The 24,449-nt window shown below is 45.4% G+C and overlaps 2 protein-coding genes across 7 annotated transcripts in view; one reads left to right on the forward strand and one right to left on the reverse strand.

The window, feature by feature from the left end:
- Window positions 1-7,288: 7,288 nt before the first annotated feature.
- CIART (circadian associated repressor of transcription) lies at window positions 7,289-15,361 on the reverse strand. Of its 2 annotated transcripts, none has more exons than XM_075607717.1 (6): window positions 14,995-15,361; window positions 12,390-12,944; window positions 11,406-11,481; window positions 10,800-10,878; window positions 9,812-9,950; window positions 7,289-9,338 (listed from the first exon to the last, which is right to left on the reverse strand). In XM_075607717.1, exons 2-6 carry the CDS (start codon window positions 12,927-12,929, stop codon window positions 8,802-8,804), a joined length of 1,371 nt encoding a protein of 456 aa, XP_075463832.1. In that variant the 5' UTR covers window positions 12,930-12,944; window positions 14,995-15,361; the 3' UTR covers window positions 7,289-8,801. The 2 variants fall into 2 exon arrangements, with proteins under 2 accessions (XP_075463832.1, XP_075463831.1); XM_075607716.1 differs by lacking the exon at window positions 14,995-15,361 and adding an exon at window positions 13,111-13,269.
- A 296-nt stretch (window positions 15,362-15,657) lies between these two features.
- Window positions 15,658-24,449, forward strand: part of CA14 (carbonic anhydrase 14) — a 93,571-nt gene continuing 84,779 nt past the window's right edge. For 3 of the 5 annotated variants that reach the window (XM_075607718.1, XM_075607722.1, XM_075607720.1), the window contains exon 1: window positions 15,666-15,743. The gene's annotated coding sequence lies outside the window, so the exon portion shown is untranslated. Of the gene's footprint in view, window positions 15,744-24,449 lie in introns of all 5 variants that reach the window. The other 2 variants (XM_075607719.1, XM_075607724.1) reach the window with 2 other exon arrangements.

Raw genomic sequence — 24,449 nt, forward strand, 5'->3', positions numbered from 1 at the left:
AGTATCCATCATTAGTGGGATCTACTGTCAGTGGGATCTACCGTCAGTGGGATCTATCGTCAGTGGGATCTATCGTCAGTGGGATCTATCGTCAGTGGGATCTGCCATTTCCAAGAGAAATGTTAAATACTCAGGTCTCTACAGGCATACCCCGCATTAACGTACGCAATGGGACCGGAGCATGTATGTAAAGTGAAAATGTACTTAAAGTGAAGCACTACCTTTTCCCACTTATCGATGCATGTACTGTACTGCAATCGTCATATACGTGCATAACTGATGTAAATAACGCATTTGTAACAGGCTCTATAGTCTTCCCGCTTGCGCACAGCTTCGGTACAGGTAGGGAGGTGGTATTGCTGTTCAGGACGTGCTGACAGGCGCATGCGTGAGCTGCCGTTTGCCTATTGGGCGATATGTCCTTACTCGCGAGTGTACTTAAAGTGAGTGTCCTTAAACCGGGGTATGTCCGTATAGTGATTGTTGCTTTACTGCAAGAAATGATGATTTAAGTAAAACTGTCCGAGAAGGTCATACTAAGGATACTACAGTGCCAGCTTTGACACAAGGTAGCCAATCGATTACAATAATATTCATTATTACAATTACAAACTGCAATATATCATTACGCTGCAGAATGATGTCAAATTCGTTTTCAAGTTTGATTCGTTTGATTAGTTTGCTAAGGCTAATCCCAAATTGTGTTTAAAATTCCCATATACCATTATAATATATGTATTAAGTAACTCCTTCCTATACTGGTTCATAAATGCAATCTTCAAAAGGAGGTGAGAAAGTGAAGATTTATAACCAAAGAAATCTATTAAGGTTTAAACATTCAAAATTATGTTTTTAAATTGTTGTTTAAACACACACGCACACGCACACGCACACGCTCCATGCTGTTTTCTCCTCTCCTTTGGCCCCACCCCCAGGCTCCTGACACCTCCTCCTTATTGGCTGCGTTACCCAGCAGCAGCCAATCAGGATGGTGGAAGCTGCCCAGCCCCCTAGCAGCAGCCCTGCTCTCTCCCTGCTCGGGGAAATCCCGCGGCCCCCCCAAGCCGGTCAGGTCACTATGTCCAGAGAGGTAATACTGATATAGACATGTATGTCCAGTATTACCTCTCATTTCTTACTAGACAGTGTCCAAATACAGGACAGTCCGGACACCTGGCAACCCTACCGGAGAGACTGCAAAGAGTAGCCCTTAGTGTGCACTAAGATTTAGCCACATTTGAGCAGTCTGGGTCTAACTTGCAGGATAGAGCTACCACATTTCAGCAAGGCTCACCCTGACCAGCAGAAATAGTGCTGTTATTAAAAGGAGCACTGGACATTTGATAGATGAATTGTAAGCTCTTTGGGCCAATAGTGCATGCAGTTACATAATGAATTCTGCTGTGCTCAGAGGCATTACGAACACTAAACAAATACTGCACTTTAACGACCCAGCCAAACACATTTCCAGCCAGCTGCTAAAACATTGCACGCTACTGTAAAGGCAACGTGAGCACAGAGTGTTCTTAGAAGGAGCCTTGGGTGTTGTAATACCCACCCCATGTTCTGTACCTTGTGTCTTTTTGCTGAACCACACCCAGTCCCGCTGTGTTTACTCAGGAGAGGTTGCTGGTTTCCAGCCAAGCCTTAAGTGACTACATAATACATCAGATCCATTAAAAGAATTACACTTAAATTCTTATGTCATTGTAGCGTACAGAAGTTTTACTGTGTTTTATTGGGTTTACACGCAAGCGAGTGCTTCTCGATATTATGTCCCCATAATCTGCTGATCATTGGGCTTCTCATCCATTGAATGTCCAGCTGCTGTCACCAGCTGAAGTTTCCGAGCTTCGGCCAATGAGTCAGTGCAGTGCTATTCCGCTCTCGCACGCGGGCAGAAAGCGGTGCGCTAGGTACAGTAACGGCTCAATCATTACAATTGGGGGGTTTGATACACCAAGGGTGCTCAACTCCAGTTTTCAAGACCCCTCCCCCCCATCCAACAGGTCAGGTTTTAAGGATAACCCTGCTTCAGCACAGTTGGCTCAATCAGATTGAGACACCTCTGCTGAAGCTGGGAGATCCTTAAAACCTCTCGGAAGCTGAACCGCGGTAATTCCTGGACCCGCAGATTCTTACCCGGAAAGGTGTCGCCATAACGCCCTGGTTGTTTCAATCCCCCGTGTGACGCAGGCCAATAGGAAGCCGTGATGGACGAGGTCTCTGACTCTTCGGTAAGAATCTCGAGATCCAGGGGGGTCCCCAGAGCTGAAATTAAGGTGGATCAGCTCAGAAGACACCCCCCCCCTGCTTTTACAATTGGGGGGGTGGAAGTAGCATTTTTTAATATAGGGGTAACTGCTCCTTTATCGTTAGATACAGTACAATGAAGTAAGAACAGTGCAGGTCACGCCCGTCCCATTGCCTTGTTTCACGTCCTTATTGTAAGAGGCAGAGCGGTTTATTTGTTCAGTCCCTCGTACTCCTTTTAACCCCTATGCTACCAGAAGGCCCAGCAATACATGTCCATTTGTGATATATATATATATCCAATAAAGAATATCACTTGTGAGCACATTCACATGTCTTAGACAGGTCTGCAACCCTGCCTTTCACCATTATCCCCTAGCATACAGTGCTCCCACTGCAGCAAGGGATCCTGGCAAATGACATACAAATGAGCACACAATGTGTCCCCTTTTGCCTGAAATCTATTTGCATGGAACCCATATAAGCAAATGCTCTGCTGTTCACACAGCTTTTAAGCACAGCATAGGAATCAGATGCAAAGCCAGAGAAACCACTCACAGACAGCTGTTTCAACCTTAATGGGTCTCATCAGTGTGAGGTTGGTTGTACTAGCTTTACAATTTTCCTGGCTGGTTAGGTTTACCAAAAACATCTTTAGTTATGGTGGGTGAAAAAGGCGACAAAAAACCTCCACCGTTAGCATATAGCCAATATGAATAGACATGTGAATGTGCTCACAAGGGATATACTTTATTGGCTATATGCTAACGGTGAAGGTTTTTTGTTGCCTTTTTCACCCACCATAACTTAAAATGTATGTGTGTATATATATATATATATATATATATATATATATATATATATATATATATCCCTTCGTACCTGTGTTTTTACTTTAATTCGCTACTTTTTAGCACAGAAGTATACTAGTATTTGCTTTTCACTCCTCGGGCCCCTGGCAGGAAAAGGGGTTTCCTTTCTATTCTGCACGAGCTTCTCTTTTTGTGGGTGATCTCGGTGCTCACACACAGCCCCAGAAAGATGCAGAATTGTATCCATGCCCCATCCCACTCGCAGCCTGTACCGGCCGTTTGGGTTTTCTGCACGTGGAACGCCAAGACGTTCCGCGGAACCCTGGCCCAGGAAGGCAGCTTTTCCAACCTTCAACTGTGACACAGTTCACCTGCCTGCGGCTAACCCAAACCAACCAAACCTGGTGTACCTCTCATTCCAAGATATAGACCCCATGTTTACTAAGTAGTCTTACCACAAAGCACTTTCCATTCACTTCAATGGGCCTTGTTCCAGCTCCGGACATTAGTCACATGGAAGAAGACAGCTTAGTAAATATGGTCCAGTCTTTCCTACTTCTGGTCAATAAATATTTGCACAAAAATACTGATGTTTGATCCCACAGGATAACAATCAAGGAATCCGCTGTGCTCTTGCTATCTTAGGCCTCGCTTATAGTCCCGGCAACGGCGTGACGTCATCTGTCGCCGTTGTAATAGCGATTTAATCTTATAGTGTAGGAGACAAGAGACGGCGATCGGGGGGGGGGGAATGGCGGGGGGCGTGGTCATGAGCGGTTCTCCCTCATTGGCTGAACCGCTCACGTGCCGCTGACGTCACGCGGCGGTCGCTGAAAAAAATCAGTTTCCATTGACTTCCAGCGACTTTAGTCGCTGTGTCATGGCCGCGCCCACGACAGATTAAATCAACTTGTTTTGATGCGACGTCGGCGGTTCTATAAGCGCGGCCTTATGCGTGGTGATAATGGCACCCCTTGCTACTTAGCGCGTGGAGTCACTCCCCAGAGTCACCTAATAGAGATTTCCCAAAGGTAATCTCAGAAAAACGGCATAGAATATGCACACAGCGCACCGGGATCAATATAAAATAATGGCATTTAGTACCAGGTCCAATTGAACCTAACAACACGTTAAAATGACCACACATATACAATTGTTTAACATGTCATTCATATATGTATGGTCATTTTAACTTGTTCAATTGGACCTGGTATTAAATGTCATTACTTTATATTGATCCCCGGTGTGCTGTGTGGATATTCTATGTGATCCCACAGGGTTCAGTATGGAGAATAAACTTAGTTACCAATCATAAGCAACCCATAACAGCAACATGAAAAAAACTTAACCAAGGCTACATTACCACTGTATCAAATACAGATGTTTTAGTCCGTGGTTGTCCCCTGTGTTAAAATCTGGAGCCACTTTATCACCTCTGGTTTTATCATTCTCTTTTGGAATAATAAAAGAGCCCCAGTGCTACAGCCTAAATAACAAAGTATTTAGTACATTACTATATAGTGAATCTGTATTCTTTCTTCATAAATAGGGGTCCCTTCCGACTTTTAACTGCACTGTAGCAAATTAGAGGGCTTCTTACATTTTAACCCCTTAGGCCCTGCATGTATGTATGTATGGAAGAAGATTTTCACATTCTTATGCATAGCTATAACCAGGCTATTCACCACCCCCTTGTCGAGTCAGATGTACCAGCTGTCGGCCTCGAGAAAGATGCACCCCAAAACTGGAACAACCTACCAGAGACTCTCACAGCCGCTACCAGTTTAAGTTCTTTCAAATCTAAGGCTGTCTCACATTTTAATCTGGTCTGTAACTGTTTCATACGCACCCATAATATTTATTATCTTTAACTGTGCATGCAATGTCTTGTATATAATGTATACCCTGCTCATTTATGTAACTGTACTTGTAACCATGTATTATTTGTCTTAACTCTGTGCCCAGGACATACCTGAAAACGAGAGGTAACTCTCAATGTATTACTTCCTGGTAAAATATTTTTGTAAATAAAATAAATAAATAAAGTAGCTCAGCACAATTTTTTTTTATTTTGCTTAATCTGCTAAAATATATTGCAAAATGTATGCCCGTCCCTTCTCCTGGTACAGTATAAGGTAGCTTGTTTAGAACCTATAGTGCAGGGTCTTTGTGTTAATTAAACTCTTGCAAGCGGCTGCTGCTGCAATAAAGTTTTTCAACAGATTGTTTTTGCCTAAAAAAAATATACGTGTGGGACGGAGTTTTGTTTCCACGAGATATGGCATGCACCCCATGCCTTTGGCTGCAGTATCTTGTTCCCCTTCGCGCTATGCAGAGGAAGAAATACACAAGACAGTATAATATTTGGTAGTGTGGGACTTACTGAAACGGGGTTTCCGTGACGTGGTTGAAGGTTTAAAATATTTTGGCCAAAGTATTTAACTAAATGACCCATATTTATAAAATATATTGGATGTAGCGTAGAGGCTTGTCTTTTGTTGTATACATTAGTGCAGGAGAGCTCAACTCCAGTCTTCAAGCCCCCCTCAACAGGTCAAGTATCATAGCCTCCAATTGAGTCACCTGTGCTGAAGCAGGAATATCCTGACCTGTTGTGAGGTGGCTTGATTTTTTTATATATATATATATATATATATATATATACACACACACACACACACGGATTTGAGTTTGGGTTTTGAGCTGGCTAAGACTCCGAATGTCCTTTAGAACAAAAAAAATAAGAATCTGCAATTATATTAAAAACACCGTCCTTAATAGTAAACACGCATTGAGAATACAACTGTAGACTTAAAACTGAAAAGCATTAGGTTACTCATCAGTGCGCTCTTATTAGCTAAGGCAAACCCCCTGAAACTCTATAAAAGCCATTACAAACTAGTGTATTTCAAAATGGGTATTTTATTGTTTGTTATTGTTGCAAACCCAACCAAGCACAGTGAATAAGTTAAGCTTCATTTATTTAAAGTGGAGGCTTTACAGCTTTGGAAGTCTCCACATCCTGGATTGGTTGCTGGGACATTACAAGACTTGACGCTTCCTGGAGTTGCAACGCGTGAGCGCAGTCTTAGTGGAGTTTAGAGCGTGGTTTGTGCTTCTTTAAAAACAAAAAAAAAGTGTGCGATTGGATGGTTGACCTTGACTGATGTATTCTGTGGCCTCTGATGGTCAGGTATCCATACCACGAGGATTGTGTATGTATATATCTTGCAGAGTATACATTCTATACATATACCTTTGCTGCTTCCAAAGTAAGAATTTCAGACCTCGGTGACTTGACGTGTACATCATGATGTACATGTACAGCAATCTACCACGTACTCCTCATATAGCTTTTCCACCCATGTCACGTGTCAATAGTTACTTAGATTGGGAAAAACAGTTCCTGCCCCAAAGCACTTAAAAGTAACATTATATGTCTCATGCGCTTATTACCTACCATTGTTCTGACTCGAGCACACTGTGACAAATGATAGAGGAAGGGAGTTAACTCACTCCCCCATAGATCCATAGATGCACCCCAAGTCCATATTTCTTTCTGTGCTTTTATAGTAAAAGGAACAATAACAAAAAGGGGGCGGGGGAGAACTGGGTAGGTGGCAAAAGTAAGGGAGAGGTAAAATTGCAATACTTTACCATGGTGGTAGACAAGCTGTGACTATCCACTCTGGCTGCTAGAACTGAAAGGAAGCATGTTAGCCCGGGCTAACAGGAAATACATCGAGATTATGCCAACTAGCAGGGCTGGCAGGCACAATACAACTGACTAAAAAAAAGGTACAGGGTTTTCCCCCAAAGAAACAGGCTGAGAGCTAGGGGAAAGAAACAGGCTGAAAGCTAGGGGAAAGAAACAGGCTGAAAGCTAGGGGAAAGAAACAGGCTGGATGCTAGGGGAAAGAAACATTTGTAGCAATTCAACACTGAAGTGCTGGCAGCCTCAGAGAAGTGAAACATGCAATTTGGTTCCAGGGGTTCTTCAACTGAGCCACCTGTGCTGAAGCAGGAATATCCTTAAAACCTGACCTGTTGGGGGATGTTGAGATCTCCTAGGTTATGTGTTATATTATTATGTCTGAAGCACTGATTCCCATGACCTGTTATTTATATTATCTGTTATCGATATGATTACCACGTGTATTACTGCTGTGAAGCGCTATGTACATGGATGGTGCTATACAAATAAAGACCTACAGGAGACAATCAACGTCGGTAGATGCATATTCCTTTTATTTCAATATAAAACCAAAAACATTCATTATGGGGGATACACAGATCCCAAACATTATCATTCTGTATATATACACATAAAAAAAGAACTCATTCCCCAGAAGGATCTGCAATGCATTTCTCATTGTTGCAGCAGAGAAGGGGTTAATGAAACCCTGTCCCAAGCCATGTTAAAATTGCTATACTCAATATGTCTCTAAAGCTGGAAAGGCGACATAATGTAAATTATGCAGAGCTAATAATGATTACCCTGCCGTGGGAGGAGGGGTCAGCCATTATTTCACTGAAGGGATACATTGTTAAAATTTAAGATTACCTTGTGCATTCCCTTATTTTTTTCCAGGTACTCGCCAACCCCTGCACTTGGCTTTAAAATAAATAAATAAATGATTCCCCCTATTGTAGTGTCGTTGATGAAGCTAAAGCGTTCCCCTCAATGTGCAGTACAATGCTTCCCAAACCCTGAACACAAGCTGCACATTGGGGATTTTTTATCAAGATCTAGTGCCGGGGGGCTTAACCAAATTAACCCCCCGCCCGCCCACCCAGGTCTTCAGGATATCCCAGGTTCAGCACACGTGGCTCGATCAGACTGAAACTCTGATTGAGCCACCAGCGCTGAAGCAGGGGGTGGGGGGGTCTTGAGGACTGAAGTTGAGCAACCCTGATCTAGTGGGCCTACAACTCACTGGAAAGCTGTAAAGGGGACCTCCCACTTCCTAAAAGAGAAGTCCGGTATGTCACCATCTTTCTGGGCCTTCCAGCCTGCATTCGACTGCTCAGGTAAGTGAGTCATTGTGCTGGTATTGTTCAGTTATGTATTGCACACGGCTGTATACATGATTATTTGAAAAGCGCTGTACTTTTACACAGAGCATCATGTGTTTTAATTATAAACAAATGCATAGCATTCCGTGCCTAACAGCACTGTCTTTGTGTTATAAAACCCTCCTTGCATTGGGGATTTGGCTGCTTGCTCTGTTCCCAAGATTACGCCAGGTTTGATCTTACACTGGTTTCTTATCGCAGTCTGGATTTGGCCGCGTGGGGATTTAATCTGGCTACAAACCAAGACGATGAGAGAAAATCAGGCGACAGAGCAATCAGTGGGAAGGATGTATATCGGTGATGTAAGTCAAAGGATGGCTGGGAAATGTCAAGATGGGTGCAGGAGAGAGATCCAAAGTAATGTCGTTATTTGTTCCCACGCAGTAAAAGCTACGCGAACAAGAGACCACCTCTGATGCCGCTTTGCGACGGGACAGCCCTCTTTCTTTTAGCATAACCATGGGAAAACAGCTCTGAGCCTCACTGAAACAGGCCAGGAACAAAACAGTTAGAAAAACACAATGCTTTCAACTCTTTCTCCCCTCCCTTCCAACCCCCCCCCAACCCCCTACGTCTCGAAAGGGTCCTCCCCTCGTTCCGAGACGGAGTGGCATGGTTCAAACCGAACAGATAATGTTACCATCGATTGTGAGATGCGGGCTAGGTGTTCTCCCCTGCAGGTTTTGGAGAACAGACTGGCAGGTGAGGAAGGGATTGAGAGTGGTGGCCTCCCGTTTTCAGTGGCCTGGAGCCGCTACATACGGGCACGTTAGCTGGAGCACTCTGGCTGCGCACAGGCCTCTCTGCCCGTGATGTTTCTTCTCTGGGGTGGCGAGAGACGAAAGCCAACGTCTCCTCCAGGGTGGCCGAGGTAGGACGGGGCAAGGGAGAGGAAGAGACCACATTATTGTGCAGGAGGAGGATGATGCCGCAACTGCTGGAGTTAGGTGCGAAGACGCCCTGCCCAAAAGCCCCATTGAGATGGTGCAGATTGCCCTGGCTGAGTGGTGGGTTGCAGATGGGTGATGGGTGCATCAGTGTCAGATTCATGGCTGGCCATTCGGCCAAGACGTGCACCCTTTCTTTGCAATCAGAGTCTGGCTGTGCCACGGCCTGGGGCTCCCTCGGCTTCCCTGCGGTATGGCTGCCCGCAGAAGGGTACGGACTCCTCACTTCGACAAAGCTGGCATTAGGATGCTGCAACGGACGAAAAGGCAGAAGTGAAACAATGTAAGCACAGTCTCTGTGGGGCAGGGTTTCGCTTCTCTCTCTGTTCATATCTGGTGCTCATACACTTGCCCTGAATCCTTTACCTGCATTTTAAACTGTTTGTATTCTTATACTACAAACATTTGCACAAATGTTTGGCTTTGGTGTTACATACAATATTGATAGGAGTGCTTCACGCAAAGTCTCAGCACAGCCCCAATTAAACATTATTTTCAGCAGCTGGTACTTCTGCTTCATCTTACAAACCTGCTAAAAAAGATTCTAAATCATCAGAATGAAAACGGGAGGTTCATTCAATTTCTAAATAGGTCTCCCATCCGGGAAGTGCAACTTTCCCCTTTAACCTACACCTTGTAGTCTCTTGGGCAAGCCCCATGAAATTTAGCCACCAGATTATTCAGGCCCCAGAGTCGCACATTTCCAATGAACAATCCCCTTACCTTTGCCATCTTATGCTGGGGCTCTTCCATGTCGTAATCGGAAGATAAAGATGAAGAGGAGGAGTTGTTTGAAGTGACCCCAGGAAACCAAACCTTCAGCATCATCTCAACCTGGAGTAGAGTGCCCAGGTAACGCTCACTAAAAAACAGAGAGAGAGAATGCCCGTGAGACAGAGCAAAGCAACATGACAACGCTTCAAACCGATGCTGGATCTGCATCAGCACGAATCCTAGCTCCACCTCCCCATCTAATCCTGATTCTTTATCTATTGCAGTTACATTGTTCATGCTACATTCTATGCATGAGCACTCATTGTTTCCGCTAAAACCCTTCAGCTTCACATGGTTCTATCAGGTTCAAAGACTCGCTGGTTAGTTGTAAAAATGACCGTCGCCCTCAAAATGCTACAAGGGATCGGGACAGCACAGGCATCAAACAAAACACTGTGTGAGTGGGCCCTCCAGCATTCAAAGGGTTAAGATATTTTTCTCTTAACTCAATGCAACAAGATGTCATGTTGTTTTTGTTTGCTTTACATGCCAAGAAGTAGTTAAAAGAATGCAGTAAAACAACGTGTCCTTTTGAACAATGATATTACATCAATAAATCATATTGCCCTGCTGGCATGATACGAAGCTTGTAAATTACATGGAGCAATGAGAAGAGAAAACGAATGTAGCATGGTCAAATAATTCTAACATATATTCATACTTTTTCTTTGAAAAAACTACAGTGGGAAGTATAAGCCGACATGTCAATGGAACAAATATAATAAACTAGCATTGGTCACAAATGGAGTACTGTAGTAAACCATCAACATGTTGTTAATTGATACTCATGTGAATAGACATGTTCAATGAGTAATACAGAACAAAGGATTTGAACAAAACTAAGCACACACAATAAACAATACACACACACACACACACACACACACACACACACACACACACACACACACACACACACACACACACTTTTACTTACCCCATTTCTGGTTTCTGCAGAACTCCGACAATCCTTTGAATCCGATCCATAGCTACGCTCTGCTGGAAACTGCTTAACCCTGCAACACCAGAGCAAACGCAAGAGGAAATTAGCAAGATGCACCTGGCCTACAGGATTGCTGCAAGACTTCACATTCTGAGCACAAAGACACCGATACAAGACCATTTGGGTCCAATTCGGACTGCTTATTTTTTCCCTACGGACTAAGCCGCTCACTGCTCACTAATGGAAGAGATTAAACCTTACATCTTATTTGATTTTCAGCTGAACTTGCAGACAATTAAACCTTCTACTGCTGGTGTGGGAAACTCCAGTCCTCAAGGGCCACTAACAGGTCAAGTTAAGATTATCCCTCCTTCAGCACTGGTGGCTCAGTCGTGAGCCACCTGTGCTGAAGCAGGGATATCATGAAAGCCTGACCTGTTGGTGGCCCTTGAGGATTGGAGTTAAGAACTCCTGTGTTACTCCCAGAATCCATTCTGGTTGAGATTACAATACGAGTGTGTTGAGAACCACGGAGTTAAAATAATATTTTTATGAGCCCCTGCAGGCAGAAATAATAAGGCTGGACGGACGAATAATTACCTCTATCATAGCGACCTCTCCTCAGCCCATTCAGCAAATCTGTCAGAGGTTTTACGAAGCCTTGAAGTTCTCTGCACTGGAAGAAAAAAAAACATCATGCTAAAGAAAAAAATTGATGCAACAGTTATTTTATCTTGCTGTGTCCGTGTTGTGGTAGCAGGCATTTTTTTGGAACAAACAAATAATGGCATTCAGAGTTGAATAATAATGCTAAAAATGCAGTAAGCATTATCTAATACTACAGAACTGATTTATTTAAAATAATAAATAATAATAAAAATATTTTAAAAAAAACATGAGATTTCACATTTGCTGCTTTTAGAGACTGAACAAAAGTTAAATATCAAGACTTTAATACAATGGCCCCAAGAAATGTCGGCAGGTAGCTCTACTTAAAACATCTCTATGGAGTAAAAACATCTCTATGGAGTCCCGACCTGGATGGGAATCTTTAGAGGATGCCCAGGAGACACGTGGCAATTTGAAGACATGGTGGGTTGTTATGTTTCCGTTGTGGATTAACATAACGTCAGTATAAAATAAAATCCCAAATGCAAGGGACATCGAGCAAAGTATTAGATAATAAGGTACCAAGACGGCAGTAAAACATGCTCCTCCATAATACAATTATTCGAATACAATAATATTTCATCTTCTTCCATGCCATGCTTATATATTTTTTGTAAATAAACCAACACCTTTCTGTGCTAATTAGAATGTATAACATAACCATGTAACATTTTAATAATCTTTGAAAATTATTGGGGGGTCCTTGAGGACTGGGAGTTGCCCCCATCAGTAGTTGCCCCCTTTCCCCCCGGTCTAAAGAATAGATTATGGAACAAGAAAGAATGCTGAATAACTTGTTTTTTCTTTCTTTCATTTTAATGGCCTATCGGTGCCAAAAATGTGGGGAGTGCCCGTTTGAACGCTGAAAATAATAAACGTCCCCAGTAAACACATGCAACTCAATTCAGAACTAACCTTCTGCGCAAATATCCTGTCCCCTTCGGTTTTGGGTGGGCTCTTCTCCTGACTGTCTCTCCACCAATTAGTATGTGCGTCTGCCTCCTGTTTCCTCTGCCTCTTGAGCCCTTGGGGGGCATTGCAACTCCTCGCCTCTTCCGTGCTGACAAAGTTCTTAAGTTCTCCATCTCTCTTCTGGTCACCCAAAGAAGAGTCCCTGTCAGTGAGGCTGGGGTGGCTGGAATAGGGGACTCTCCCCTCTGTCTCTTTAGGATACCTCCAGCAGTGGCCTGAACGCTGATACCAGAAGGATCTGCGTGCTTGGTACTCATTCTCTAAGCGTATTAGGGCAGGGTGGTCAGTGTTTCTCAGCCGTGAATTGGGGAGCATGCCAGCGTTCCCATAGTCCTCCTCCTCTGGCTTGCCCGCTTCCTCTAAACCATCCGAAAGGAAGACGTCAAAATCCACGTAATTGGCATTCTCCCGGTCGCTGGTGGTGGCCACGGAATAAAGGGAGTCGCAGGAGGACAGGTAATCGGAGGACTCAGTATCTTCCATGAGAGCGTCAACCAGCTGCAAAGAGAAAAAATATATTATTCACTTTGCAGCCTTTCACACTATAAACATAATAATTCTAGGGTATTTTAATAATTCATTTATTTTCAGTTTTTGCAGATTTCTTTCGGTGAGAAAGGAGGTCCCAGAAATAAGAGCTTGACATATTTTCCGATCCCCTTACCATAGAATACTTTTGCGTTGTGTTCCCCAGAATGGCACTCACTACTCGAGGACGCGGTGTATCCTTACAACACAGCAAACTCTGAACAAATAATCTAGCCATGCAAAAAAAACACCGGCAATATGCAACAGAGAAATCAAATTACTATAGTGGGCGAAGGCTGAAAATATTCCCCCTGGCGGAGCAGATGTGAAGTAGCAGAAGCTGCAGCTGTGATAGGATCTACAAGGGTGGGTGGATATCTTTTACAAGATGGGGTTTATACTCCAATCAACAAGGCGTACAGGCTGGCAGCAGGCACACAACACCTGACAAGATTTTGCAACAAGGTTGGCCAGGACATGTGAAAACCATGTCACTATTACATTACCAAACACACACCCACCCCCACTACCCAGAATCTACCCACAGCTGCATGCTGAAAAACAGTGCTAGAGGAGGGACACTTCCCTGTTAATAGTGCTAAAGAGTGAGAAAAATAAATAAAAAATAATAATTATATATATATATATATATATATATATTCATGTACAAATACAGGGACAATGTTACATGCTGGGGAATGTAGCGATAACAGCATCAGGCATGAGGATAACTATAGGGAAAGGGGAATCTACCGGGAAAATGTGTTTGTACGCACAAGATTTTTGTATATGCACAGAGTGTGTGTGTGTGTGTGTGTATATATATATATATATATATATACACACACACACACAAATCTAACACATACACAAACACGTAGTATAATTGTTCTGCTCATTTTTATCAACGTTATATCACACTTCTACATCACTTGCCTTTACCCTCGGTAATATGCGTGTTCCTGCGTAACTATTTCCAGGTAATAACTGCTCAGTGTGATGAAATCCCCCTTACATGCTCATGTCAAAATCAATGCCAGGACAATAGGCTGCTGACAGCTTGAGAGCTTACACTGTCATTCTCTTTCACTATGTGGTACTGCAGCACGGGGATATAATCACTATGTGACACACACAATATGCACGATCTTAAACATCAAGGTCTTCGTTTCTCTGGACTAAAAATTTAAAAAATGACGTGCACTACACCAATTATTTTTGCCTGCATTTACCATGTCCAATGCATTGTACAGCGGCATATTCGATATTTATATGAAAATAAAACAATATATTTTGATCCCCTCCAGTAGTGACAAACTACCAGCCTGATAAAGATGATCTTATACAAAATCCAAATGAACGTATATTTGCATTTAATACGTGCAGAACGCAAAAGTTATTTTTAAAACCACAACTTAATAGTTTACATTATTTTTTACGCTTATTTTTTCTCCCTGTGGTAGCAGCATATAGCTGTACATCACATGTCCCACGAGAGGCACCAGGTTTTGGAAGTCAGGGGATTGATGACGTTAGCCCTGGCAGGACACTCCTCCCTTTCCAACACGTTGTCTCTCCACTTGTTCCCACAATGGGCGTCTGGTTTGCAGAACACAGGGCACCGTGCAAATGATGCTCCTGCACCTCGCAAACTGGAGAGATATTAAAGGTCCCCTGACTCCCCCACACACTTCTTATCAAGAGATTAGACATCCGCAAGCCCTGCCATGGTGCATTTGAACTCCTGCTGTGTGGGGGCGTTTGCTATCTGGGCTCCCTGTTTTTAAAACCTTCAGGATTTTCTCATGTTTAATGTTTTAGACCTACATGACATATTATGCAGAAATTTGCATGATCTATATAGATACATTGTATAACTAGGAAAGACATACATATATAAATAATTATGCAAGACTTGCATACTGTACATATGCACAGCAGAAATAATCAATAGTAATGTACAAAGAATAAGAAGATAAACTGATAGTAACAGGTAATAAGGGGTCTATTGCACACTCACCTCCAGTCTGTCGCTCTTGGGCACTCCTGGGGGTTTCTGGATATCTCTGAGTGTGTGACTGCAGTCTCTCGCTCTCTCTCTCTCTGTGTAGGTGTCTCTGCCCCCTCAATATTTGGGGTTGGTTCTTGGTTCTGCTGTTTAGCCCTTCTCTGTGTCTCAATCTGCCTCTGTAGGAATGACTGTTTCAGTATGCCTTCGTGTGTCTCTCCCAGCTTCTGTCTCTGTATGTCTCTACCAGCTTCTGTCTCTGTATGTCTCTACCAGCTTCTGTGTGCGTCTATGTATGTCTCTATCTCTGTATGTCTCTCCCTCCCCATTCACTGAGCACTTGCACACCGACACGTGCAGCCGGACACGTGCCTCCCCCTGTGCGCTCGTGCCTTCCCTGCTATTGGCCGAGGCCAGGCTTCGCACGCCAGCAGAGGGACGGCAGCTCAGCCACCGGATTGGCCGGCGCGGGCAGGGGGGCGAGCAAAGCGATCTGATTGGCTGCTGAGTAAGGCACCTGGCCCCGCCTTTACATGTGGCCTCAGTGAACGTTGGGTATGATGCATGGCTGCAATGTGTTCGGAAATCTGACCTGGAACACGGGGGGGGGAGGAAGGAGACGGGAACAGCGGCTGGGCAGAGGGAGGAGGCGGGAACAGCGGCTGGGCAGAGGGAGGAGGCGGGAAAAGCTGCTGGGCAGAGGGAGGAGGCGGGAAAAGCGGCTGGGCAGAGGGAGGAGGCGGTAACAGCCCAGCTTTCATGTGAGAACCTTCAATATTAATTTATTATAAATAACTTTGAATAATATAATAATTATATACATACATACACAGAGTTAAATTATGGTGGGTACAAAAAGTGACAAAAAAAACCCTCCACAGTAAAGCATATATCAAATGGAAATACTACTGTATGCTTATTTGCATGTCTTAGACCAGGGGTGCGCAAAGTGGTGGGCGCGAGAGGCGGGGGGTGCGGGGTTTACAGAAGCCCAGCGCGCTTCCCGAAGGCACTTAAATTAAGTGCCGGGGAAGCGGCCAAGGCCTCTGTAAACCTACTTACCTTGATTCAGCAGGCATCTGGAGACGCGGCGCCATGGCAACGCTGCGTCATTTGACGCCGCGGGGTCATGTGATGTCACGTTGCTATGGCGACGTGACGTCATGCCGTCCAGACGCCGGGATTCAAGGTAAGGAGGAGGGAGGGGGGTGCGCGGAGAGGAGGACATCCAGCAGGGGGGTGCAGGGAAAAAAGTTTGCGCCCTCCTGTCTTAGGCTGCGGTCCCAGTAACAGCCTGTGCGCACGACGCGGCGTGCACTGTGCGTGTAAGCACTGCCCCTCAATGGGACTGGGCCCAGTACGCACCGTCACGCAGAAGGTGCAGCCGCGCCGTGCTGCAAGGTTTTTCCCAACTCAAGCAAATTGAGGTCAAACCTTGCGACGGGGGCGTGGCCACGCCCCCACCGGCGGTTCACCCAATGAGGGCGAACCAGCCGCGTTACGTAATGGCCACGCCCCTGCAAATCCCCGACCACGCCCCCTCCCGTTGCAAGCTCCCCTCTCCCTGTCGAACCGCAGATCGCGGTTAGCGCTGTGCACGCTCCGCCCCCCCCCCCCCCGCCGGGCGTGCATGTCACAGACATTACTGGGACCGCAGCCTTAGACGGTTCTGCAGCCCTGCCTTCCACCATTATCACCCAGCATTATAACCCATTGGGTAGGGTTACTGGCTATGCATCTTAACCCAAGCTGTGCAATGCAGCAAGCATAAGCTTACAGGGGACCATGTCATATTGTTTTGAAGCAAAAGGTGGCACTGTGCTCATTTGCATGTCATTTCCCACAATCCTTTTCTGCAGTGGAAGCACTGTGTGCTGGGTGATAATGGTGAAAGGCAGGGTTGCAGACCATGAGCACACAGTAATATTTCCATTTGCTATATGCTTTTTGGTGGAGGGTTTTTGTCACTTTTTTCACCCACCATAACTTAACTAATGTGTGGTGAAACCTATCCCAAGCTTCATTTTGCAGAGCCAGTATAACCATTACCAGCAAACAGGTGTATGAATTCGATGGGTCTGGTGCTATGGCCATAAAGTAATACAGGTCTACGTGACCATATATAGCCAAAAAAGTTAGTGTGCGCTGTCCCTTTAAAGTTTAAATCCACTCCCTTCTAAGGGCCTCATGCAGAGAGCAGCGCTAATTATAATTGGAGAGGGAAATAAAATTTACCTTTATTGGAGAGTTTTTTTCTCCATATGCAGAAAGGGCATAAAACTGCATTTACAATCCTTTCTGCATATGGAGAGTTTCAACCAGCGCTATGAGCGCTGTTGAAACTAGTGGGGGAAAAAATCGATTTTTTTTTTCCCCTCCACCGGCCGCGGAGCGCCAGCTGCTTGGTGGAGAGGAAAAATTTTGAAAATCGCGCCATTTTTTTGGCGCGAACAGCCACTAGATGGCGTTCGCGGCTCTCTGCATACGGCAGAAAAAAACACTGGAGAGATTAGGATCTCTCCAGCCGCGCGGCGAATTTCAAGGAAAAAAAAAAATTGCGCTTTTTTTAAAACTTGCCTTTTTCTGCTGCTTTCAGCTCGATTTTCGCCGGAAAATGGCGAGATTGCTATTAGCGCTGCTCTCTGCATAGGCCCCTTAGTCTGCAGTTTCATCTTTGCTGCTCCCAATCTCCCGTGATCAGCGGGGCACTTTCAAAGACATAAATATACAAAAGGGGCGCAAGAAGAAAAAAAAACAAAGACAATATTAATAATAAAATAGTACTTTATATGTAAAAAATAAAAAACATATAATATTCAAATATTAAAAGAATCAGGATCTAATAGATCCAAAGGTATGAGTACACACAAAGAGCATAAAGCTCTATAATGGGAAACCCCCACACTGAAAGTGTCCTTAGATGTTAAAAGGCAAGAAAAGGGTCCAGCTGCACAGATGGAATATAGCTACCAGCCTTAACTTTCAATCGGTGTCCTCAGGGGGTTGATGAAGTGTCAAGGCGACACGAAACGCGTTGTGGTGAGGGCAGGACAGCGACGGGATACACGTGATGACGGAGACCCGGAAGTTGCCCACAGAGTACACCACGAGGACGCCTATTGAAAGTTAAGGCTGGTAGCTATATTCCATCTGTGCAGCTGGACCCTTTTTTTGCCTTTTTTTTTAAACATTTTTATTAGGAAACAGGCAAGTTTACAGGCAAATTTCACATCACAGTATCCTAATACACTTAGATTTTCAAATTTTCCATGTTGGAGGGGGGGGGGGGGGGGTGTGTACCGCCAAGAGTGGCGCGACCTCTGGGTCACCGGGTGACCAGGGGAGCGAGAGGTCTGAAAAAGAGAGGGGGGGGGGATAGAAGGTGGGGATGGGGGGGCCTCCCCTGTGCCGCTGACCCTGGCGTCCTTCAGGTTGTGGCCTGAGTTTCTCCTATCGGATTCTCTCGGGTGTCATTGAGTCTCCCAGGGCTCCCAGATTTTGTAATGACTTGTAGTCTTGCGTTTGAGAAACGCCGTCAGACGTTCCATAAGCATTACGTCGTCTATTCTTCTCTTAACCGCCTGAATGGAGGGGGGAGAGATCTTTTTCCAGGAGAATGCCACAGCACACCTAGCCGCGGTAAGGATGGAGGAGATTAATTTTCCTACCGGGCGGTCAATTTCCTCTATTGGCCTGCCCAGGAGGAAGGTCAGTGGATCTAGGGCTAATGTGAGGCTAGTTACCTCTTGGATTAAAGTTTGGATAGAAAGCCAAAATTTTTGAATTTTTGGGCATGACCCCCAAATGTGGGCCATGTCTCCTCTCTGTCCACAGCCTCTCCAACATAGATCTGAGGCCAGGGGGTAGATTTGCTTCAATCTAACTGGGGTAAGATACCAGTGGAACATGATTTTGTAGATATTCTCTTTTGTTGTGGTACAGATGGAAGTTCCTGAAGCAGCGTCCCATTCGTAATTCTTGGAAGTTCAGCAGCCTTCCATCGCTCAGTAGGTCGGCAACCACCCTAACCCCCTTCAGACGGAAGTAGTCGAACTGTTTTGGTTCACATCCTGGGGGGAAATGGGGATTGTTGTGGATCGGAGTAAGCAGCGAGCCTGGAGCAATTAGTTTAAACTTTGATCTGCATTTCCGCCAAACTTCCCAGGTGTGTCTGGTGGCACCAAGGTCGAACCTACGGGGTGGTTTATCCCCCTTGTCTATGCACCAAAGGAGGGCCTGCAGAGAAGGCGTTTTTACGGAGTGGGATTCAATATCTCGCCAGCAATAGAGACCCGGGTCTGCGTTCCACACTACGGCTTGCCTCAACTGGGCCGCTAAATAGTACTTTGTGATATCTGGGACGCCCAGGCCCCCTCTTCCTCTTGACGTCAGGAGGACCGATCTGGCCACCCTGGGCCTTTTGCCCTTCCAGATGAAGTTAAACATTTTATTCTGGATGTTCTTAAGTTCAGGGCTGGGAACATGGATCGGGAGTGTCTGGAAATAGTATAGCAATCTGGGGAGTATATTCATTTTTACCGAGATCATCCTTCCGATCCATGAGTGTAAGGAAGCAGGAGTCACGCCGTGCACGGCGTGCTCCTTACTCACCCGCGGCTCTGTCTGGGCCTCCCGCGCCTCGCAGGGACTCCTTCCCCATGGCGCCGAGCTCCGGTCCTCCTATGCGTGCGCGCGCACGTCTACTCTCCTCTTCTGCCCTCGTTTCAGGGCGTGGGTCCGCGCACGCAGCTACAGACGCTGCCACAGGGAGGCGCGGCCACACAGGGGCGCACCAACCCTTTAAAGAGACAGTACCCTTTTTCAATGCCACAATACAATTCACCAATACTTCTAGGATTTATAGCTCCTCCTCCAGGAACTCATCTAGACCTATCCCTGTCTCAGCCTGGCCCATTCACACACCCCCACCTTGCTACTCGGCTATTGGTTCCTCATACCTACATATACCCTCCAGATTCATTAACTCGTCGGCTGAGCATAGAACCAGTTGTTCTCATCACTCTCTGCCTCCCTAGTTCTGTTTCACAGATTCCCTCGTGTACCAGACCGGCTTCTGCTATGTCTTCCTGCACCTCTGGCATCCCGAACTCGGCATACGGCATCACGACTCTCCTTATCTCTGGCATTCCGATTCTGGCTTACGGTAAACGACAACGTCTCTCTCTCTAACCCTGGACTTGGCTTCCGCACCCTCTACCATCCGTACCTCTCCTACCCCGATCCCGGAATCCCAGACCACTCTTCAATCAAGACGTGCCCTCGTGGCTGTGGGTGGCGTTATATCCTATCCCACCTCAGCACCGCGGTCCCGTCTCGTTTGTGGTGAGCACATCCTGACAATGAGATCTGGTAATCTTCCCATTTGTCCAGATCTTTTTTGATTTTCCCGAATAGGGCCGGGTAATTATATTTGTACAGTGATTGGTAGTTGCCTGATACATTCACTCCCAGGTATTTAATGTATGAGGAACTCCATCTATAATTAAAGTTCAGTTTCAGTAAATTAACTTCCGATTCTGGTACATTTAAGTGTAGGGCTTCTGATTTGTCATTATTAATTGTGTAGTCCGAAATTTTGCCGAACTCCACCAATTCTTTATGTAGGTTGGGAAGTGATGTTTGAGGGTGGATTAGGGACAGTATTATATCGTCGGCAAAAAGCGAGATTTTGTCATTTGTATCTCCAATTGGTACGCCCTTAATGTTTATGCTGTCGCGTATTTTGGCCGCCAGGGGTTCGATCGTCAGGGCGAAGAGGAGAGGGGACAAAGGACAGCCCTGCCTCGTACCATTCGTTATTGGAAATCTCTGCGCTGTGCCTCCCGGGAGTTTGATTGCCGCCGATGGATTTTGGTACAGTGCTCGGACCCCCTCTAGGAATGAGTCCTTGAAGCCAAATTTTTGTAAGGTTTTGTCTAAGAATAGCCAATTGATTCTGTTAAACGCCTTCTCTGCGTCTAAGCTCACCAGAACTGCCTTGGTGTTTGTAAGGTTAATGTGGTCTATTATATTTATAATTTTGCGGGTGTTGTCCGAAGCCTGACGGCCCGAGACAAATCCCACTTGATCGTTATGGATAAGTCTGGGTAGGATGGGGTTTAATCTGTTTGCTAGTATTTTGCTATATAGTTTTAGGTCGTTGTTCAACAGCGATATGGGGCGGTAGCTCCCCCATTGCATTGGGTCTCTCCCCTCTTTGTGGATTATTGCTAGGTTAGCCATTGACATTGATGCTGGTATGGGGTCACCTTCCATAAAGGAGTTGAACAAGTCCAGTAAGTAAGGAGATAGGGACGGGAGAAACCTCTTATAGTAGGCGTTTGTGAATCCATCAGGGCCGGGGGCTTTGGATAGTTTTAGAGCTTTTACCGCATCTGCCAATTCCTCTTTTGTAATTTTCCCATTAAGTGTCTCGTTCTCCTTCTCCGTCAAGGATGGGAGGTTGCAGCTATCTAAATAGTTCGAGACTGCCGTAAGCCTTGATGCTCTATTATTTTCCTCTTGGGTTTTGAGGTTGTATAATTTGGTATAAAATTTGGTAAATTCCTCCGCAATGTGTCTGTCATTATATAATATGTGACCTGACCTATTCTTGATCGCAGTTATTTGGGACCTCTTTTGTACCCCTCTTAATTTACTGGCCAATAGTCTGTCAGCTTTGTTGCCCTTATCATAGTATCTCTGGTTAGTCCATCGAAGGGCTTTTTCGACATCCTCAAGTTGGATCTTTTTCAACTCGTTTCTGGCGGTTGTTAAGGTTTTGTATATTTTCCCCGAGGGGTTGGATTTGTGTTGCTGTTCTAGTTTGATTATTTTCTCTGTCAAGTCTTTGAGTAATGTTGCCCTGGTTTTTTTCCTATGGGATGCTATGGAGATAAAAGTACCTCTGATGGTTGCCTTATGGGCTTCCCATAGTACCGCCGAGGATGGGACTGAACCTGAGTTGTTCCTGAAGTACTCTGATAGGGCTGTCCTGATTTCCCTCTCTATTTCCGGGTGATTCAATAATGAATCGTTTAGTTTCCAGTTAAATGCGCTCGACTTTGTGAACGGAACTGAGAGAGTTAAAGAGATAGGGGCATGATCCGACCATGTGATCGGGCCTATATCTGTTTTTTGGGAGGCATCCAATACATTCTTGGTTGTAAAGAGGTAATCAATGCGAGAATAGGTCTGGTGGGGTGCGGAGTAAAAGGTATAGTCCCTTTGGCCCTGATGTTGGGATCTCCAAACGTCCACTAGAGAAAATTCTTTGATAATTGATCTAAATGCTGAACCCATCTTTAGGGATAGTATCGTATGTGGGCGGTTAAGAGGTAGTGTCTTATCCTCCAGTGGGTTTAAGGCCATGTTTAGATCGCCCCCCACTATCAGTGAGGATAGGTAGGTAGGGTCGATTGAGTTTAGGACTGTTTTCAAGAACTCTGCTTGGTTCTCGTTTGGAGCATAGAGGTTGACCAGGGCGATCGCCGTGCCTGCCAGTGAGCCATATACCACAAGAAATCTACCCCCTGGGTCTGAAACTTTTTTTGACAAAGTTGAATGGAGTTCCCTGGCGGATTAAGATGGATACCCCTCGTTTCTTGCTGCTGAACGATTCATAATAGCCCAGCGGGAATGTGTTATTAAATATTTTAGGCGGCTCGTGGTCTGTGAAGTGTGTCTCCTGGAGAAAGATAATATCTCCTTGGGATCTTTTCATTTCCTGGAGAGCTAGCTTTCTCTTCCTGTGACTCTGTAGTCCTTTAACGTTAAGGGAGATAACTTTGATTGGGGCCTGGCTAGCCATTTTTGTTATCTCCGAAGGGGTCTTTGCGGATCACCCCTTTCCCAACCAGGGGACCGTGACTGATTACTGTGCCTGAGGGGTAGGAAAGTACATCTCTAGAGGAAGAGGGTGGCCTATTGTCTGGACCTGGGTCAACGGTGTCAGGGGGGTGGAGGGGGAAGTGGTGAGCGGGAGGGGTAAAGGACTGCTGGGGCAGCACCAGCAGGCAGAGAGATAGAGGATGGGGGCCTGAGGGCGCCCTCAATAGAGTGTAGCCGGGTTCCTTTTTTTTGCCTTTTAACATCTAAGGACACTTTCAGTGTGGGGGTTTCTCATTATAGAGCTTTATTCTCTTTGTGTGTACTCATACATTTGGATCTATTAGATCCTGATTCTTTTAATATTTGAATATTATATGTTTTTTATTTTTTACATATAAAGTACTATTTTATTATTAATATTGTCTTTGTTTTTTTCTCTTCCTGCGCCCCTTTTGTGTATGTAAAGGTCTATGTTACCAGCAGGGATGATGGCACAAAGACGACAGCACTCAGTAGTGTAATTAAATAAACTTGTATTCCGTAGTAATCCACACAGAGGGATCTTCATCAGGGGTGTGTGCCTATATATAAATATATATATGTAACACAGTTTCCCCCCCTCCAATCGCATATAGGGACCCTGTGGGGAAATCTACATGTATTACCAGGTGTGGTGCAATACCTGTCAGGCTCACAGGAGGCCTGAGCCTCCGCTGATGGGAACCTGGGGGGTATCCTGGAACGATACTCACAATATAACAGCGCCTCCACCTGTGCAGGATCCTAGAGTATAGAATAACCCCTGACACAGGACCCACATATAGCAACCACATACACCAGTCTATGGTTAAACAGTTTACTATATGAAGATAAGTACAATACAATTACATCAACAACATCACAATAGTGTCACTCTATAACACTGACCTCCTAGGGCCATAAACCCATACCCAAGTGTCCCAAGAGTCCCACAACCCCACCCAAGTGTGAGACAGCGCTGCCCACTAGATGAGGTGTATTGTTGGTGCACTTGGTGTATACCTGCCCGGGGCTCCTGCACCCGGGTATAGCAGAATAACAGCAAGAGGATCCGTCTGCGTCCAGCGCCGAAGTCGCAGCGATGGCGTCCTCCAAATAGGATGGTCTCCCTCTGAGTGATCTCACCATACAGATAGTCTCTTATCTTTAGTGAAGTAGGTCTAGTCCCAGACCACAGTTGTCAGGGGCGCGCAGCACTGCAGCTGTGTCCCTGAACTTAACACACTACTAAAGGGGTAGGGTCCCTAACTGAAGGGGCCTTCTCTACAGCAGCCACAATCTGGTATGAGTAGGGGCCTAGCTGGGCTTAGGGGGGTCTCTGGCCTTGTTCAGGGGCCACTTGCTCCCTGCACATATACACCCTCCCCTGTCGGTGTCCCAGCTCCTGCTTATAGCATGGTGTGAGTCATCCATATCCTGTGAGCTGGAGAATCTGTAACCCCTATTGGCTGTCTGATGGCATGTGATAGGGGTGATAGGGAAGTCCCCAGAGGCTTCTGGGTAATGTAGTCCCTTGTGGACCTCTTTAACATCGGGGCCGCGTGCGCGATCGCAACTGCGCATGCGCAACTTTATAATGGCCGCCGTTGCTCTCCTGC

Source organism: Ascaphus truei, chromosome 7, assembly GCF_040206685.1.
Source record: "Ascaphus truei isolate aAscTru1 chromosome 7, aAscTru1.hap1, whole genome shotgun sequence".
Taxonomy (NCBI): Eukaryota; Metazoa; Chordata; class Amphibia; order Anura; family Ascaphidae; genus Ascaphus; species Ascaphus truei.

Coding starts and splice junctions, on each gene's coding strand:
- CIART (XM_075607716.1), bottom strand. CDS start 13,212: ATGGCTAGATTATTTGTTCAGAGTTTGCTGTGTTGTAAGGATACACCG. Junction 12,945..13,110: donor CAACGCAAAAGTATTCTATG/GTAAGGGGATCG, acceptor TTCTCTTTGCAG/CTGGTTGACGCTCTCATGGA. Junction 10,879..11,405: donor GAGAGGTCGCTATGATAGAG/GTAATTATTCGT, acceptor CTGGTGTTGCAG/GGTTAAGCAGTTTCCAGCAG.